This window comes from Corticium candelabrum, chromosome 3, assembly GCF_963422355.1.
Source record: "Corticium candelabrum chromosome 3, ooCorCand1.1, whole genome shotgun sequence".
In the NCBI taxonomy this organism is placed as follows: domain Eukaryota; kingdom Metazoa; phylum Porifera; class Homoscleromorpha; order Homosclerophorida; family Plakinidae; genus Corticium; species Corticium candelabrum.
Window position 1 is genome coordinate 6,312,383 of NC_085087.1, and position 17,158 is coordinate 6,329,540.

Here is a 17,158-nt window from a genome sequence, read left to right on the forward strand (position 1 = left end):
TCTTTAGAGATTTGTTCGATGGTAATGCACTTCTTAACAGCAGAGTCAAAAATGATGTCAGTTAGCTTTTCTGCCAGCATTAGTCGGAGCATTCTATCATTCCGAATACCAGCTATGAAGGGGTCACACAGCCGTTCGTTCCGCATTTCGTCTTTAAATTTGCAGTAGGAAGCTAGATGCTTCAAGGCCTTGACATAGTCGGTTACTGATTCCTGGGGCTGGCGCACTCTATTGTCAAATTCATACCTGCTGACAAGTGCCGATCTCTCCAGTTTGACATGAGCTTTCATCATTTAAACTATGTTCTCGTATGTCACACTTGGATCAGTGAGTTTCTCTAGGGCGATTAGGGCCTTGATTACTTGAAAGGACTCATGCAGCTGGAACGTTTGCCATAAGGATAGCCTTCTTTCGTTCTGCATTGCGAATACCAGTCCCCAAGAAAAAGAATTCAACTGTTTCTAATTGTTCCTTATAATATTTCTAGTCACTGCCTTGGACGTACTGCGCCACTTTCCTGACGGGCTTGACCGTTTCCGGTTCTTGACCCCTTTCATCCCCTCCTTGCTCTGCCATTCGTACTCACTTCGGTACCGCCGATGTGTACTACTGCTAGTGGTGGAGTGGGCTGATCTCCGGTTATAAGTCTGTCTGTCAAAAAATGCAGCGTCTCACCTGAGTCGACTCTATAGCTGTCTTGTCTCTGTTGTTGGACCTGCGTAGATCAGGAAATCCTCGTCGCCAGTGTTGCGTCGCAAGCCGATCGCATTTGAAAACTCGTGGAATACCAAACAACTGTATTTCTACTATAGATCCCACTCAAAACTAGAACACACCAATACGCATGTGCATAATTGTAATCCCGTCTAGAGCCCGGTTCACAGTACGACGCTGGCACAGCGTACTGCGAGCGTTCTGGACGCTGAAAGGACGCTCACGAGAGTCAGTGAAGGCGCTGGCGCTGGACCATTCACAGTATTGTTTGTGTCTGACGAGCGTCCATCGCACAAAGAACACACTGCGACAGGGGTCTAGCGCTGCAAAGTAACCACGTGTGTACAATGTACTGACGACAGACATGGACGACGACGTTTTGCTTTCGTTGCGCTGCTGAGCCGTAGTTTCGATCAAGCGTTTCCTTTCATCCTTATGTCCTTGTACTCCTTTGACTGAACTTGCCAAACGCAGGGAAAACCACGCACACACTCAATGAAAACTTTCATCGAATCAATGATCGATACCATGTGAACGAATAGAATATCTCGGATACGTCCATTGACTGACTTTCGATTGGTGCGAGCGTCGTACGAGCGTCGCGGACGCTGACATGTTCACAGTGTGACGCTGACGCTCGCTTATCGTCAGTGTCCAGGACGCTCGCACGACGCTCGTGCCAGCGTCGTACTGTGAACCGGGCTTTATCCACTACGTTACAACCAGGTCTAGAAGATACTGAAAACTTTTTAATTATGTCTTTATTGTATGATTTGCAGCACGTGCATGTACAACTGTAGTGACTATAAACTTGCTCAGCGATCGCAAACGTACACGGTGCTCTGCAGGCATTGTCTTTTTATGAATTAATACAGACGGACTTTTGCAAAACCAGCAAATGCATGCAGCCCTTTACAATGTAACACATATCAAGACGAAGACAATTCATACTAGAAATATAAGTTTGTACTAGTTAACTTGTTAGTCAACAAGACTAACAGCAACTAGATAAACAACCTGAGGATTTTGTTCCACGACACTCATTAACTACAGCTTTCAAAGCCATGGTAACCCATACTTCCGCTTGCGCTGACTTTTTCTTTCCAGCCTTACAGTACGTAGCAAAGTGTTCGCAGTTATTGCTTAAAGTGCTGTATTTTCCCCAACTTGCTTTATTCTCATACAATTTTTTAGCTTTGGCAATAATCTTCTCTGCAGTGCGTCCTCCCTCCGGATAGTCAAGAACAAAGAGAACAGTTCGGTTTGCATAGAAATCGAAGAATTGATCGCAAACTATCGCAGCTTGGTCTTTTCCATCTCCCGTCACATGGTAAACAAAATGTTTGGTACAGCCTTTGTCGTCAATGAAACAGTTGTAAATACCGTGATGCCAAAGCCCCGTATCTCCGATGTTAACTGCCAAATGGTTGCCATCACGGAGATTACTGAAACAATTTGCACATCATTTTCAGAGTCGAACGAGTACTGTATACAATACAATTAAGAATTGTGCCGATTAAATCCCTATTTATGCAGGTAAGCAAGGTTTCTAGCTCTAATATGTTGTTAATTAACCCAATACGTTATTAATTAATGGTACTATATTTACTAAGCCTACTTAATTAACGACCTGATGGAGTTTTTGTGACACAGTTTCTGTGTAAGATAAACAGTATGACACATCTCCCATCAATGAAGTCAGAGAATCCGCCACAAGAAACAAACAACGTATTCAATTTGCTAGACTCGCATAAAACTTGTGATGGCCAAGTTTGAACCCTCACTAGACAAGCGTATTCGATTAGGCAAAGACGAGAAAGAACGGAAAGCCAACACAGAAGATTTGGACGGGAATGCTGAAAATGTTGTGGATACATACAATGTCTTTGGTCAAGCAGTGGTGCTAAACAGTGTTACATAGTGTTAATTAAATTAGACCTCAGCAGCTGCATGGCCTTCCCAATATAAATTTTTAGAGGCCTGTCGACGCCATTGGCAACTTGCTAGATGTTTTGAGTCTGTAAAAGCCAAGATATGCGATCCATTGTAGCTGCAATTAGCAAGCAGCTGCATCAGCCAGACGCTAGAGACCGGCTATACGTTCTATTTACATCTTGTATCTGGACGTAGGCGGTTAGGTAGCGTGGATCAATGCATGTTCTAGAGTCTAGATCTGTTTCGAGAAACGTTGAACATGTAAGGTTGAACGTAAAGGTCAAATGTAATCATGACAAGGTTAGAGATCAACATATGCAAACGCCATGCAGTTTCCACGCGAGCAATTAGTTGAAAGGCGCCGCTAATGGCAAGTTCTAATTTAATACAGTCATCTGAATAGTCGGTGAGAAAAGACCTTTTTGCCGTCTACTTCTCTTGCTGCCGCTTTAGCACGGTAAAAACTAAATCCATTAATTGTACTAAATAGTATGTAGTACAGAGCTAAAACTATTTTAGACCGTTTACTATCAGACTCATCGGTAACTCCTCCTCTCTAATCCTTATCATAAATCTAGAATTCCCATGGTTTGTCTGTGTTTCAAACTCTGCTTATAAATTTTAGTGAACCCGTTTACGACGGAAAAGCATACAGTCTTGCCTAGTCCTTACACTATAATCTTTGTAGTCACACAAAGATTCTCGAGCACTACACGTCGCTACTGCTAGAGTAATACGAGACCTTTTCTCGTGTAATCTTTTGCGGTATTCAGTTATTGTCAGAACTCTTCATTGTAGTACGTAGCTAGAGTACCAAATGCAACAAAAGACGAAAGCGTATGTATACGCTTTCGGTCTCGTATTTACAGCAGGATGCAGTTTCAGATTGTCCTAGCTGCAATGTCGGCGAAAACATGGTCTAACTAGGAAGAATTATTTGTGGTAACACATTGTTAGTCCAGCTCTCAGCAGTAGTGCAAAATCGTCTTGTATAGTGCCAGCTTCGTGTCAAAGAAGGGGCGGAACCCTTTTTAATTAATGTGCACTACGAAGAAACCGAGCTTCCCTCGTTATCGTGAAGGAGAAATTCTACCTAGGAGAAATCAAGAAAAGTGTTTGTTTGTAAAACTTTTTATGTCCTCTAGATACTGTTTAGAATCGTTGTTCGACTATGAGGGCGGTTATGCACGCTTGCAAATTGCAAACGATGTAGCGTTCCAGTTTTAATCCAATTCTGACTAATTTTATAGGCTTGGCCATCACTACGTGTTATCTGCCAACTCTTGACTACGTGGCTTTTCTAGCTAATTGTCTCGCTGTAGACCGTAGTACCTACAGTTGGCAGAATGCCTGACTTGCAATTGCTCTTAATTAATAATATTAATACCTCCAATCTCTTTCTCTCCTGAGCTTTACTTCTCCGATAACGGGAGGACCAGTTTCTGAAACAACGTTGTCGGACATGAAGATCAGGTGAGAAGTAGCAGTCCCTCTTAAGTTAGATTTGTTGTGCGCATGCGCAGAAACATTACATTTGTGTGTCCTGTCAGCTAGCCCCATGCAATCCATCCATTCAGCACTCTTCCAGGAAGTGAGTCTCAAATATGGGATATATATGTATATATTTGTCGTAAATTAAGCCAAAATTTTCTGACAATAGGCAGTCGCGGACCTATTTGAGGCAAAGGATGTAGCTCTGCCTGTCAGCTAGATAGGATAAGTTGGGGTATTTGGTGATGGGGAAAATGCTCCAAGTATCCAATAGCAGTCACTGTTTGCGACTGAGAGCCGCCGTAGAGCTACAAGCTATATATATATATGGAGATTCGTCTTCTCCATATCTGCATGGTGCTCGATCTGCGGCACGGCAGTAAAGCACAGCTTTGCAAGCATAAAGGTAGCGATTAGCATTCAAGTATCAGCTTCTGGTCAACTTACTAGCTGCCCTATATACTTGTTGCCTACATATCTATAGGCATGCTGCCTTGTAGCTAGGAAAAGAAGGTGCAACTAGTTCAACGCATGCCATTCTCACTTTAAATCAGATCCTTGCACAGGCTTTTGTGGTGTATTATATTTTCTACCGTGTGTGCATGTGTGTGCAAGTGGTGTGAGTGTGTGTGTGTGTGTGTGTGTGTGTGTGTGTGTGTGTGTGTGTGTGTGTGTGTGTGTGCATGTTTGTTTGTGTGTGAGGCTCAAGATGTCTATCTCCCCCTGGTGCATGAGCTCTGGTAACACGTTTTCGATTTTGCAACATATGTGACGGAATCTTGGCAGGCTGCTGTCGATATATAGTGAGGAGTAGTTCCAGATTTAATAGCAGTTTTGGTCTTGCAAACCAAAATTTGGTTAATTTCTTTGCACAAGAGAATGGCAATTTTCTTGCACACTAAACCAATGTGTGAGTGTGTGTGTGTGTGTGTGTGTGTGTGTGTGTGTGTGTGTGTGTGTGTGTGTGTGTGTGTGTGTGTGTGTGTGTGTGTGTGTGTGTGTGTGTTATTTTGGATGTAGACTTAGATTCATTTAAACAGACAATTTAGTTTTTACAGTCATTGCATGGTCAATGTTGAACATGCAATAGTGCTAATTTTTCCATGCAGGAATCTTTTAAGAACGGAGACCACAGTTTTATATTGCAGTTGATGGCTTATATAAGCTTTACTGCAGGTCTAGAAATGTTATACATGTACCACGGAACATATCGATACAAGGCTGCACGACTTTCATAGTGCAAGTCTTAGACAGACAATGTTAATTAAGTGGAAGGTTTACAGCGATTCATGCATTTAGCACCATTTGAAGTCAAAATTGTGTACTTACAAAGCTTCAATTTCTAGTCAACTGACTTGACCAACCCTTAGTCTCGCGTAGCCAGATCCCTTTCCGCTAATGTAATACAGTATCAAACTTTATGGTTAATTGATATCGATGGTAAAATGAGATACACTCTGCTGAAGCACGTACGTACGACCTAGCATCACTCAATAATTTAGTACTAATACACTCACCATCTTTGCTGACGTCAACTGGTTCATGAAAACCAGGATTGTCATTCAGCAACACTAAACTAGCCTTGGAGTCCCGCACAAAACAATAGCGTTACCTAAACTGTACGGTATTGACCTCTAGAGAAACGTTTTTCAGCGGTACCATCGTGTGTGAATAATGGTATGGCAATCTCACAGCGGTAGCTATTCTAACTAAACTGTTCAATAAATGATTCTACGTACTCAAAGTTTCCATACAGTTGGTATCTTATCCGGGAGGTTAGATAGCGCTAACGTTGTGTGTTGTTCGACCGAAAATATGTAAAAACCCTGCTGCTGTACAATGACTGCATGAGGCTAGGAGACTGAAGGTAAGTTAGAAAACGCGTTCTGTGAGTAATGTCGAGAGGCATTGGTATTCTTGTTGCTCGTTTGTTTTGAACATTGAAAACATGCAGAATGACAGCATGATAGGACCTGTGTGCACGTGATGTAGAGTTGTGTAGTATTGCCAAGGCCGGATTCATGACAAAAATTAAGTGCTGATCAAAGTGCATAATCTTAATTAATTAATTTGGCTATTCTTTGTTGCTGCAAGAAAGTGTCACATGCACAGATCTCTAAAATTTACTAAGAGATTGTATACCTTGTCATTTCATATTCATTGGTGTTTATCTGTCGTTTCATCTGCCTACCTGGTCGTCTGTTTTTTGTTGTTGTTTTCATTACTTTTTCCGTCTGTTTGTCTGTCTATAAGTTGTCTGTTGGTTTGTATGATTGATGCTCTGCTTGTCTGTGAGTCAGGATTAGCTGTGCTTGCCTACCTGCATGACTGCTTTAGTGTTTGTCTAGAGTCTCCATTGAATGGTGTTAATTGCAGTAATAATGTATTCTTAGAATAGTGAAGTACTTCTAGGGGTAACAATTAAGATCTTGCAAAGTTGATGGCCAGGCTGCATGGGCCCTAGCTGTACCGACATATGTACATAGTTTGTCAATCTTGTTCAAATGAATATGTAAACACTGTAACCGCCTATAGCTAGTCAACATCAGTTGGTTAGATTTATGTTGTAATGTAATCAAGCATATAGTGTATAGACTACATGACCTACTACAACGTACAATTTGGTAGATATCTTGCATGGAAACCCATTGTACAATTGTAGCATGTAATTGCTAGCGTGCAGTTACATAGCTAGTGCAGCGTCTCATCGTGCCATAATATAGGCATTTGCTCTCGTATTTACTTGTCCATTGTAGTTTCCAGCACTGTTTCTGATGTTTTTGTAGACGTACTCTGTTCCAAAACCAAGAAAAGAATCTGGTGAATTACAATTGTTTACATTGCTAGCAAGGAATCCCAAACGTGCTCTAGCACGACTTGAGATGTGGGGTGTATGATAGTGACTGCTTCTTGTGTTGAATCCTTCCTGTATTCAAAAACAGAAGTCTCAAAGCATTTGACAATACTATAGTATAACCAAAACGGACGGTGGCGCCTTATGCTAGTTTTGTTATACGTATATTTAATGTTGATGTCTTTTTACTAACACCCCGGTTGTAGAAGCACAAACTGACATACAAGGGCGCGGCACAAATCTTCCAAAGAAAGATATTAATCATACACGTGATCCAGCAAAGCAAAACAGAAAACTAAAACATTAATAGGAACACTGCTAGCACCTCCAGGTAAAACTCGGATAGTTTCAAAGTATAGATATAGTCACTCATTCTCTCTTCCTTTGATGAAACAGTGCTGCGCTGTTACTTAGTCAATTTTGTCAGTCTTGTACGTCTTTGTGAATATATACAAGCATTATAATGTGCAAGGTTGAATCGCGGTTGGTACATGGCCGGTTTCAGGCATAGTATACTATTTACAGTCTCAGCATACTATTTTTTGTTTGTTTCTAGTTAAGGTTATAGGGTTAGTGTTACGGTTATATAATACTATAGGATCATTAACTACTACAGCGAACATGCAGTCCAGATCATGCAGTCAATGGAGCAAATCGTTAAATTAAATTGCTGCTATTGGAACGTACAAAATATTGTGTTGTGTGGATTTGAATATGTTTGATGTTTCTGATGTGATGTACATGCTATAGCTGACCCTAATTAATAGAAATGCTCACCCTATTGCAGTATTGTTGCAGAGATGACGCTGGCAGTAAAGGTCTCCACTTATTCTCACCAATACTCGTGCTTCTGTACTTTTCATCTGCAATGAGGCTGTAGAGAGATGATGCGCTGTAGCTGAGGGTGATCCATCTGATTGTTCCATTTACTTTCATTCCCAAACGAAGTTCAGTAAATGGTAGTGTCCAATACGAAGCAAGTTTTGCCTCTTTGTCATCCAAATCCAAATTAGTTGGTTGGAATGTTTCTTTGTTTGACCACAGTTTGCTTCTATAAGTAAAGGTTTGTTGATTTCCATCTATTTTCATGATTAGAGTCCAACCTTCATTAGCATCACAGAATGCCTGTTGTAGACAAATCTCATTGTAAATGATGAAAATAAATTTTTATTAAAATAGTTAGATATTTCTAACCTGATAAGGTAGATCATTGTAAGATGGTTTAATCCAATGATTTCCATTTTTGGCAGAAGACTTGTAATAGAGTGCTATTTCCCTACACGATGTTGCAGGCAACAAAGACGAGCTGCCGGGTGTCAGTAACAACTGAGTTACCCAGCTGTTACCGTCACAATACTCTACCTCCTTTACTTGCTGATTATATCTCATCATACCTGATCAACACATATACTGAATATAATTAATTGTTTATTCGTAATGCATTCTGATGTGCTTACCCTTTCTGTCATTAGAGCACACGTTTAAACGGAAAACGCCTTGTGGCCCCCTCGGTCCAGTCGGACCCTTAACTCCGGTCTCGCCTGGGACGCCTTTTGGGCCAACTTTTCCGGTTGCCCCTGAAGTCGGTACCATTGCAATTTAATAAATAAATTAATAAATTACGCAAATACCTTTTTCTCCTCTTTGTCCTCCTGGACCAGGACTTCCACGATCGCCACGATAACCAGGAGCACCGGGAGCACCAGGAGTGCCAGCAGCTCCGGGAACACCTGCTACGGTTATTGTATACAGTACACGTTTATTGCGTTTATCAATGTAATTTGTTACAAATATGTGTACAATATGTCTCTCTACCTGAACAGCAACTGTTTTTGCAGCCTTTGCTTTCCTAAGAGAAACGAAGAAATTGTTGACTTCAAATCATCACGCTGAGATGAGAAGGTAAAGCATTGCAATAACTAACGTATGTGTAATTACCGTCTCTTCCGCGTCTGATGTTGCTACAACGGTCACTGTCAACAACAAGAACACAACGAGTCTGAATCCCTGCATGGTACCGTACAGTACGTCGTGGGAGAGAAACCGATGATAGCTAGAGTACGTCTCAGCAAACTTGAACGGTAGAAACTGACTGCTGATGGCTTAGTTTTCGTCTTTATGTTATAGTTTAGAAGCGACGAAAGACGACGTGGCTATGACGTAACTCTCCTTCCTAGTCGATACTAATTAACAAAGGCACGGTAATTAACGACACTGTCATACCACAAACGTTTGTCGCTTTTACGTAGAGACCGCAGTCTAGAATAACAAATACAACACCAATTATGGTCGTTTTTTCCGGACCATCTGAGCGACCGCCGGCAGCTGCGTAGTTACGGATGGGCCCAGAGGGACTGCCGACTCTTCCAAAATTTTAGGGCGTGACCCATCATGATCTGCCCATAACCTGCTTGCAACTACAGTAGAGACTGATTGGGTAAAAAACACTAAAGTGCTAAACCCTCGGCTGCTAGTTAGCTTAGGCAACACGGTACAGCTACTTCACACGCAAGAAACGACACGCGTGACTAGACTAGAGTGCACTGCTAGTTAATTAATTAACATCAAAAGCGTGGGATTGCCTACATTCGTTCCCTCTTGAAAGTGCATGTGCATGCAAATACATCAAGGCATTGAGTTGCACGCTAGCGATAACAATGAGCGCATTCGGCCGACCGTAGCGGTACTGTACCCCTAACCCATGCGCGTCTCGGGTAATAACGTGACTTGAACTCATCGATATGGTCAAAAATATTGAGAAAGACTAGTACATATGCATGTCTTGTGACCAGTCAACTTCTGATATTGCACTAGACAAGTTTGCTGCATACGTACTCTATATGACAAAGGCAAACAATAGAAGTGAACTCGTTTTAGTTCTCGATCTACAGTTCTAGTGCGTCAGCAGCGTATTATAGGAGAGAATTAAAATGTAGACGTTATTTATACGAAATCGAAAGTTTACCTTATCACACATGCATTGGCTGCATTGACATTCTTTTCTAATAGACCGACTACTTGCATACTTGGCTCGTGAGATACCTGCACGGTACCGTTCATGTGTGTAGTACACATAACATAAACTAGTGGTTTTAATCAAAGAGTAAGTTTACAATATACAAATTGTGACTGTGATACCTAAATGAGTACCAATTGTGGTGGAAGAGCCTATACAAAAGAGGTGCATTTAGTGATGACCCAATAAACTGTTGCAGTACCAGTACCTGCAGCTACAGCTCGTCCAAAATTGTCAACAGCTGTTGAGCAGTGTAATGCTTGACGCAAGTGTTCAGTAGCAGCCGTATTGAGACGAGTATTCCTTTGATCAACATTAGATCTAAATAAAAATATGTGCCTCACTGCGTTCATGCTGTTCATGAAATATCTGTCTCTCCCCATTGCATTATGCAGTTGCTCTTCAGATTCAGTATTGATAATGCCATTTAACTCAGGTACATGCTCTGTTCTACGCAACACTTCAATCTCTTGCTTGGTGTTACCCTCATGTAGTTTGTCAAACAAACAGTATCGAGCAGATACCCCAGTGATTGGATGAACAGTCGTGCTATAGTCATGTTCTTGAGTAGCTTGGATTTGTTCTTTGTTTAGGCTGCGGTTCTCATGCAGCCATGGCATGGGTACTGACAAAGAATGATCATAAGCAGCTTGATCGTTAGTGACTGTTGCTGCAGCCACTCTGCCTTCATGTGGTTGAAACATTCCTGGGCAACGAGAATTTGCATGAGCAGCAACCATGTGGGCCATATCAATCAGGGTGATGGTTGGAGGGTATTTCAGAGACAGCAGAATGTCAATATAATCTCTAGGACTTTCAGCTCTTAGTAGAAATTTTAAAGCATAAACGACTTGATGGGGACAAGTTGCTGACAGCCACCCACCTGAAAGTAAAGTTGAAAGAACTATAAACCATGCAGTTTAGACAAGAGTATAATAAATACCAACCTGAAGCTCCCCAGATCTTTGAAAAAACCTTGTCATAGACTTTTCTGGTGTTCATTTTGTTTCTTAATCGGAGCACACAATCTATCTTTGTTCCACTATCTTCTACACCTGCCTGTCTACATATTTTCTTCACTGTTTCCCTCTATAAGGTGATCAAACTATCATTATTTTTTCTAGAAATGTTACTTTATCTTACAGTGCTATTGCTGAGAAGATCAATAAGTCTGTCTTCTGAGACCATTGCCAAATCATCATTATCATGATGAGTGGTCTTGGCAGATGGACATTTCTTGGCAGATGGACATTTCCTGTACTCTGTGTTAATGACAGTGCTACCACTTCAAGTATGTGGTCCAATCCATGGAGCCCAAAATGCATACTCTGGATTAACAGCATATGGATTGTTGTTGCCTGCATGTAAAGTAAACACTAAACACATCCTGCAACCATTGCTCCCATTAGATTACCTTCACAGAAACCCTTTCCCAGCATCTCATACTCAACGTTATTCCAGAAACTTGCACAGTCAACAATATCGTTCTCTAAACTGGATTCAGGAACTTTCAAATCAGACACTACAAGCATCAATCAATCTGTTAATCTGTTAGTCTGTTAATCTGTTAGTCTGTTCTACTTGCTATACAAAAGATTAAACAACTTGCCTGCAAGAGAATGCTGCCTTTCTGTTCACATCAAAAGTCAGGATAGGGGGGTAGAATCCACAATGAATGCAGTAAAATTCATATTTGTGTTCCGATAAAGCTTCAAAATGACAGTAGGCATTTAAGACAGTGTTGTGCGATAGTGATTTTCCCGTCATTGATTCTATCACTGTTACAACTCTTCCAATGGCAGTATGTGCCTACAGAAAATCAACTGATAACTTACAAAGTAGTATTGTGATTATACTAATATTTACTTGCAAGCTGTGACGAAGGAATAAGCATAAATGCAGTGTAAGCATGGTGGAATCGTTGAAATTGTGTACACCGTCATAGTATTCTTGGTACCTGTAGAAGAGATTACACTTGGGACACTTCTTGCAGTATATCTTCACATCTGAGGTTGAGATATGATCATTATGTTTAAGTTACGTACAGTGATGACTAGTTTCTCTTACTTTCAACAATTTGATCAAGTCCTATCACTTTACCCTTTGTTGTGATTGTGAGAGGGCCTTCCAGTTGAACCCCAGAACAGAACTTGCATGTAGTCTCAGAGGGCATGTATTGTGTAAGCTTGGGTGTGTCTAAAGCCAGTCTATTGTCAATAGCAAGTGGAATGCTTTTGTATTGCTTTAGGTAGTCCAGCATTTTTCTCAACAAGTGTCCTTGAGGAGGATAGCAATAAAGGCTCCTAGAATGTTCTTCACTTGTCTCATCTTTTGATTCCTGTTCTGGGAGATACTCAGAATCACTGGTCTTTTCTGACCACATCAGGTAAGAGTGTTCTTGATGGCATAACCATTTGGCTACTGCTCTGTGGATGCAGCCTTTTTGTTGGGAAGCAGAACAGCGACATGTCCACTTCATAGTTTTAGTGTCCAAACAGACAACAGTTCGACTCAGCCTACCCCAGTAGTGTACTCCATTGGCAAACACTGAAAAAAAGACATACCTGCTATACCAGCTGGAGTTAGTTGGCTGTTCACTGAGCTAACTGCAACTGGACAGTTGGCACTGACAGCTTTGCTTCGATGTGCTATGCAGGCAGTACGTCTGCTTTCTGAAAACAGATGCCGTTTCACAAGACAATCAAGACTATCATCTCTTAGTTTAACATTGGGGAGATAGCTCTCAGCATAGCAAACTGATTGAACATGATCACATTCAAATGAAGGCCTGAAGCTTTGAGCTGCTGTTTTCTTGACATCAAGACACTTACTAAGCTCACAAATAGATGCTGAGTTTCCGGGCAGTGTAATTTTCTGCACATGTACTGGATGGGCAACACCTCTGAAGGTTTGACTGACAAGGTACAAGCCTCTATTGGCATCAACGCAAACTGCACGATGATGCCTGTCTTGATTGATGTGCTTGCTGGCTTTAGAGTGAACAGTCCTTTTGTGGCGTGCTAAGTTCTTTGACAGTAGTTCAAGAAAGCACACATCACACTTGACTCTTGACTCAGGAGTAGTACTTACTTTGACTTTACTGTTGCTGGTGTACAGCAACTGCTGACATGTTTGATTTAACAATTGAGGCTGTTCATTACTGCCTGTGTCATTCGAGTAATTTGCAGCAGGTTCTTGTACTGACATAGATGGCAGAGACATTGGATATGAAGAAGACATCTCTATGGATGATTCCAATACTTTGCTATCGGCCTGCTCAGGAGTATTGACAGACGCAACAAGTGGAGACATAGCAGACGAAAACGTTAGATTAGAGATATCAATTTTTGAGAGGTATTCAGATGAGGCAGTAGTAGCCATGGCAGCTGTGACACTTGGAACTTTTTCTGTAAAAAAATTGTGACAGATAAATACTATGATACTTTGCTAAAATAGTAGATGATTATGTCTAGATTTGAGTTTGGATAATTGATTTAGGGGAGTAGCACTTTATAAAAGACATTTTTTGCACTTGGAAATGCCATTTCTTCTAAATCCAAGGAGCAAATAATAGGTCTGAGAAGATCGAGCTTGCAGTTTGAGTGCTTTGTACTTCCCATTCAATCCAGCTGAGGATTTGCTTTAGCAAGCCACTTGTACATGTGCATTATAACACATGGCAAGCATGGAGTCCCATTGTTGTTGTCATGAAATGTTAGTTTACCTTGAGGACTATATTTCACTTTTTGGTTCTCGTTTCTAGGTGTATAAGAGCAAATTGGTTTCCTGTCACATCTTTTGCTTAGGAGAAAATAAAAATCTAACAAAGCCTTGAAGAAGTGAAAATTACAGAAGTTTGAATAGGAAATTTCTAGATGTACAATATTTAAGAAAATGTAGCTATTCAATGTTTGATGGCAATCTTATGTCCATACCCATCAGGAAGGTTATAGGGCCATTGGGTGTGACATCTGTTCAATCCCTTTTTCTAACTGTTTGAATCTGACCGTCTAAGTAGTTCCAAATTGTTTACCTGCTTGATGACAACGATGGATATGAGTTACAAAGTGGTCTTTTCGCCCGCAGACTATATCACACATGGGGCAGTGAAAGTGGCTACGATGAACAGCAGATGTTTCTTTTGTTGTGGCACAATGTTGATGGCAAGGTAAGACTGTTCCATCTGCAGATGAAATGAAGCATGGCAATATTAAGTAAATTTAAAATTAGTTAACAGCATATATCACAGAAAGGCATTTTTACCTCTTACTTGTACAGAATGTTTTTCATGAGCTTTGAGGTGCTTGTAAAACTTAGATTTTCTGGTTGGCTTGAAAACAGTTGGTGGACAAAGGGGACATGTAAGGGCTGATAGATCACCTTTTTCCAACTGCTTTGCAACAGTAACCGTTACCCAGTCTTCAAAGCTGGTTCTCAATATTGACGGATGTGTGGTTAGCTGACCAAATGAAGCTGAAATTCATACATGTTGCTCTGACAAACTGATTATCATTACTCTGCAGGTCATGATGACACGTTGCTTTCAAATGAATATATATATATATATATATATATATATATATATATATATATAAAATTGATGTACGCCATCAAACATAAACTATTCAGTACATGTAAAATAACTCTAAGACTACTGACTATTTCACACGTTGTCTTGATTTAGTTCCTAATACTATAACTATAACACGAGAACTGCAATTTGTAATTATAGCAGTATCTTACTTAATTAGGTATCTATTTCACAACATGGGCATCACAACATCAACTTCACGCAAGCATGCACGCATGCATGCACGCATGCATGCAAACACTAATATTTTTCTGTTTTATTTTAGAGTTGATACAATTCAATGTTCAACCAATTGTCTATCAGTAAGAAGTACAAAAATACTAATGCTACTCAAATACATGTGGGAGAGGCTGGCTAGACGAGATTAGCTAAATGACGTCACGTATGTCACGCGTATCTAGTTGTAGAGCTCTAGATGATCTAAGACATATTGAACTTACCCATGTAAGTTGAAGAAAGCAAACTGTCGATTTCCAGAGGCTATCCTATTTGGCGCGAAGCGTAAGGTCACGTGCTCCGGTCACGTGTCAAAATAGTCTGTACAAGTGCCTTTTCACTGAAATTGATACCGGTGGTGTGACTTACTATACATCATACCCTAGATGTAGTCTACTAAAAGTTGTTCTAGCATTAACTTAAACCATAGTTCACATAAACATACACATGCGCGCACACTTCTATATATGTTTTCCTAAAATAACATGGCCAAACTTAAATAGGAGTGTCTGTGCAGGTGCATGCCTATGTATGCGTGTAATATAATATAAATATAATATAATATGATATAATATAATATAATATTAATATAATATAATATAAATATAATATAATATAAATATAATATAATATGATATAATATAATATAATATTAATGTAATATAATATAAATATAATATAATGTAAATATAATATAATATAAATATAATATAATATAATATAACTAGCTGAGTAGCCCTTTCTTCGCCTAGGCAAAGTTTAGAGCTGTGGTTTGTTATTAATTAAATTGATGTTCAGTAACTGACCGTTTGCCTGCCTGATTGACTGATTGCACGACTGACTAACTGATTGTTCAACTGACTGTACGACTGTGGACTGAGTGCACAACTGACTGCATGACTGTCTGTATAAACGTCTTCGTTAGCGTCACCTCATTGAATCAAAATGGTGTGCTGCGTAGCCCATTCTTTGATCAAGCATTACTCAGTGAGCCAGAATGTACACTACTACTACTACTTAGCAACATGGTATATTTGACAATAAACCAATTGTACATATAACAGCAAAAGTAGAGCACCAACATATAGTTCTAGACAGTTTGTATATAATGATCTAGAGATAAAGGCGGCTCTCTGCACAGATGGAGAGCACATTATCAGAATTGATATAATAACGTTTGTGAGACCTGGAGCCACGCAAACACATGATGGAAGAGCAAATGCCACTCTACATTGAATCCAGCAAATGGTGGTGTTGTAAGACATATTGTTGTTCTCCGACAGAAAGGAAGCCAGCTTCATTATGCACGTTGCTGTCAACTTGCTTGCTCCACCCATAGAAGAGAAAACAAGAGGTGTGAACGATGCCTGTTCCAAAAGACGTCTTCTATTTTCGTATTTTCGCTTTTTCTCTTGCTCCTGCTTTCTGTAACATGAGGCAATACTCGTGCTAAGTACACTACTACTACACTACTACTGCTGCTACACACACACACACACACACACACACACACACACACACACACACACACACACACACACACACACACACACACACACACACACACACACACACACACACACACACACACACACACACACACACACACACACACACACACACACACACACACACACACACACACACACACACACACACACACACACACACACACACACACACACACACACACACACACACACACACACACACACACACACACACACACACACACACACACACACACACACACACACACACACACACACACACACACACACACACACACACACACACACACACACACACACACACACACACACACACACACACACACACACACACACACACACACACACACACACACACACACACACACACACACACACACACACACACACACACACACACACACACACACACACACACACACACACACACACACACACACACACACACACACACACACACACACACACACACACACACACACACACACACACACACACACACACACACACACACACACACACACACACACACACACACACACACACACACACACACACACACACACACACACACACACACACACACACACACACACACACACACACACACACACACACACACACACACACACACACACACACACACACACACACACACACACACACACACACACACACACACACACACACACACACACACACACACACACACACACACACACACACACACACACACACACACACACACACACACACACACACACACACACACACACACACACACACACACACACACACACACACACACACACACACACACACACACACAC

General features: G+C 40.8%; 2 protein-coding genes across 2 annotated transcripts; both read right to left on the bottom strand.

The window, feature by feature from the left end:
• Nucleotides 1–1,565: 1,565 nt before the first annotated feature.
• Nucleotides 1,566–4,134, bottom strand: LOC134177453 (lecithin retinol acyltransferase-like). Its single transcript, XM_062644233.1, has 2 exons — nt 4,037–4,134; nt 1,566–2,159 (listed from the first exon to the last, which is right to left on the bottom strand). Exons 1-2 carry the CDS (start codon nt 4,111–4,113, stop codon nt 1,709–1,711), a joined length of 528 nt encoding a protein of 175 aa, XP_062500217.1. The 5' UTR covers nt 4,114–4,134; the 3' UTR covers nt 1,566–1,708.
• Nucleotides 4,135–6,844: 2,710 nt separating this feature from the next.
• On the bottom strand, nt 6,845–12,485 carry LOC134177693 (uncharacterized). The gene is made up of 16 exons (XM_062644472.1): nt 12,078–12,485; nt 11,877–12,016; nt 11,681–11,819; nt 11,425–11,532; nt 11,338–11,368; nt 11,154–11,295; nt 10,958–11,099; nt 10,219–10,893; nt 10,133–10,162; nt 10,021–10,077; nt 8,919–8,967; nt 8,626–8,843; nt 8,452–8,571; nt 8,189–8,388; nt 7,772–8,119; nt 6,845–7,066 (listed from the first exon to the last, which is right to left on the bottom strand). Exons 1-16 carry the CDS (start codon nt 12,391–12,393, stop codon nt 6,845–6,847), a joined length of 2,937 nt encoding a protein of 978 aa, XP_062500456.1. The 5' UTR covers nt 12,394–12,485.
• Between the last annotated feature and the right edge of the window lie 4,673 nt (nt 12,486–17,158).

Bases quoted from the DNA above. Each gene is read 5' to 3' on its own strand.
- LOC134177453 (XM_062644233.1), bottom strand. From the start codon at position 4,113: ATGTCCGACAACGTTGTTTCAGAAACTGGTCCTCCCGTTATCGGAGAA. The intron at 2,160-4,036 runs GTATTAATATTA...AAATTGTTTCAG, and splicing joins AGGAGAGAAAGAGATTGGAG to TAATCTCCGTGATGGCAACC.
- LOC134177693 (XM_062644472.1), bottom strand. From the start codon at position 12,393: ATGTGGTCAGAAAAGACCAGTGATTCTGAGTATCTCCCAGAACAGGAA. The intron at 11,820-11,876 runs GTAAATATTAGT...GATTTTCTGTAG, and splicing joins TCCTTCGTCACAGCTTGCAA to GCACATACTGCCATTGGAAG. The intron at 11,296-11,337 runs GTATGCATTTTG...ACATACTTGAAG, and splicing joins CCATATGCTGTTAATCCAGA to TGGTAGCACTGTCATTAACA.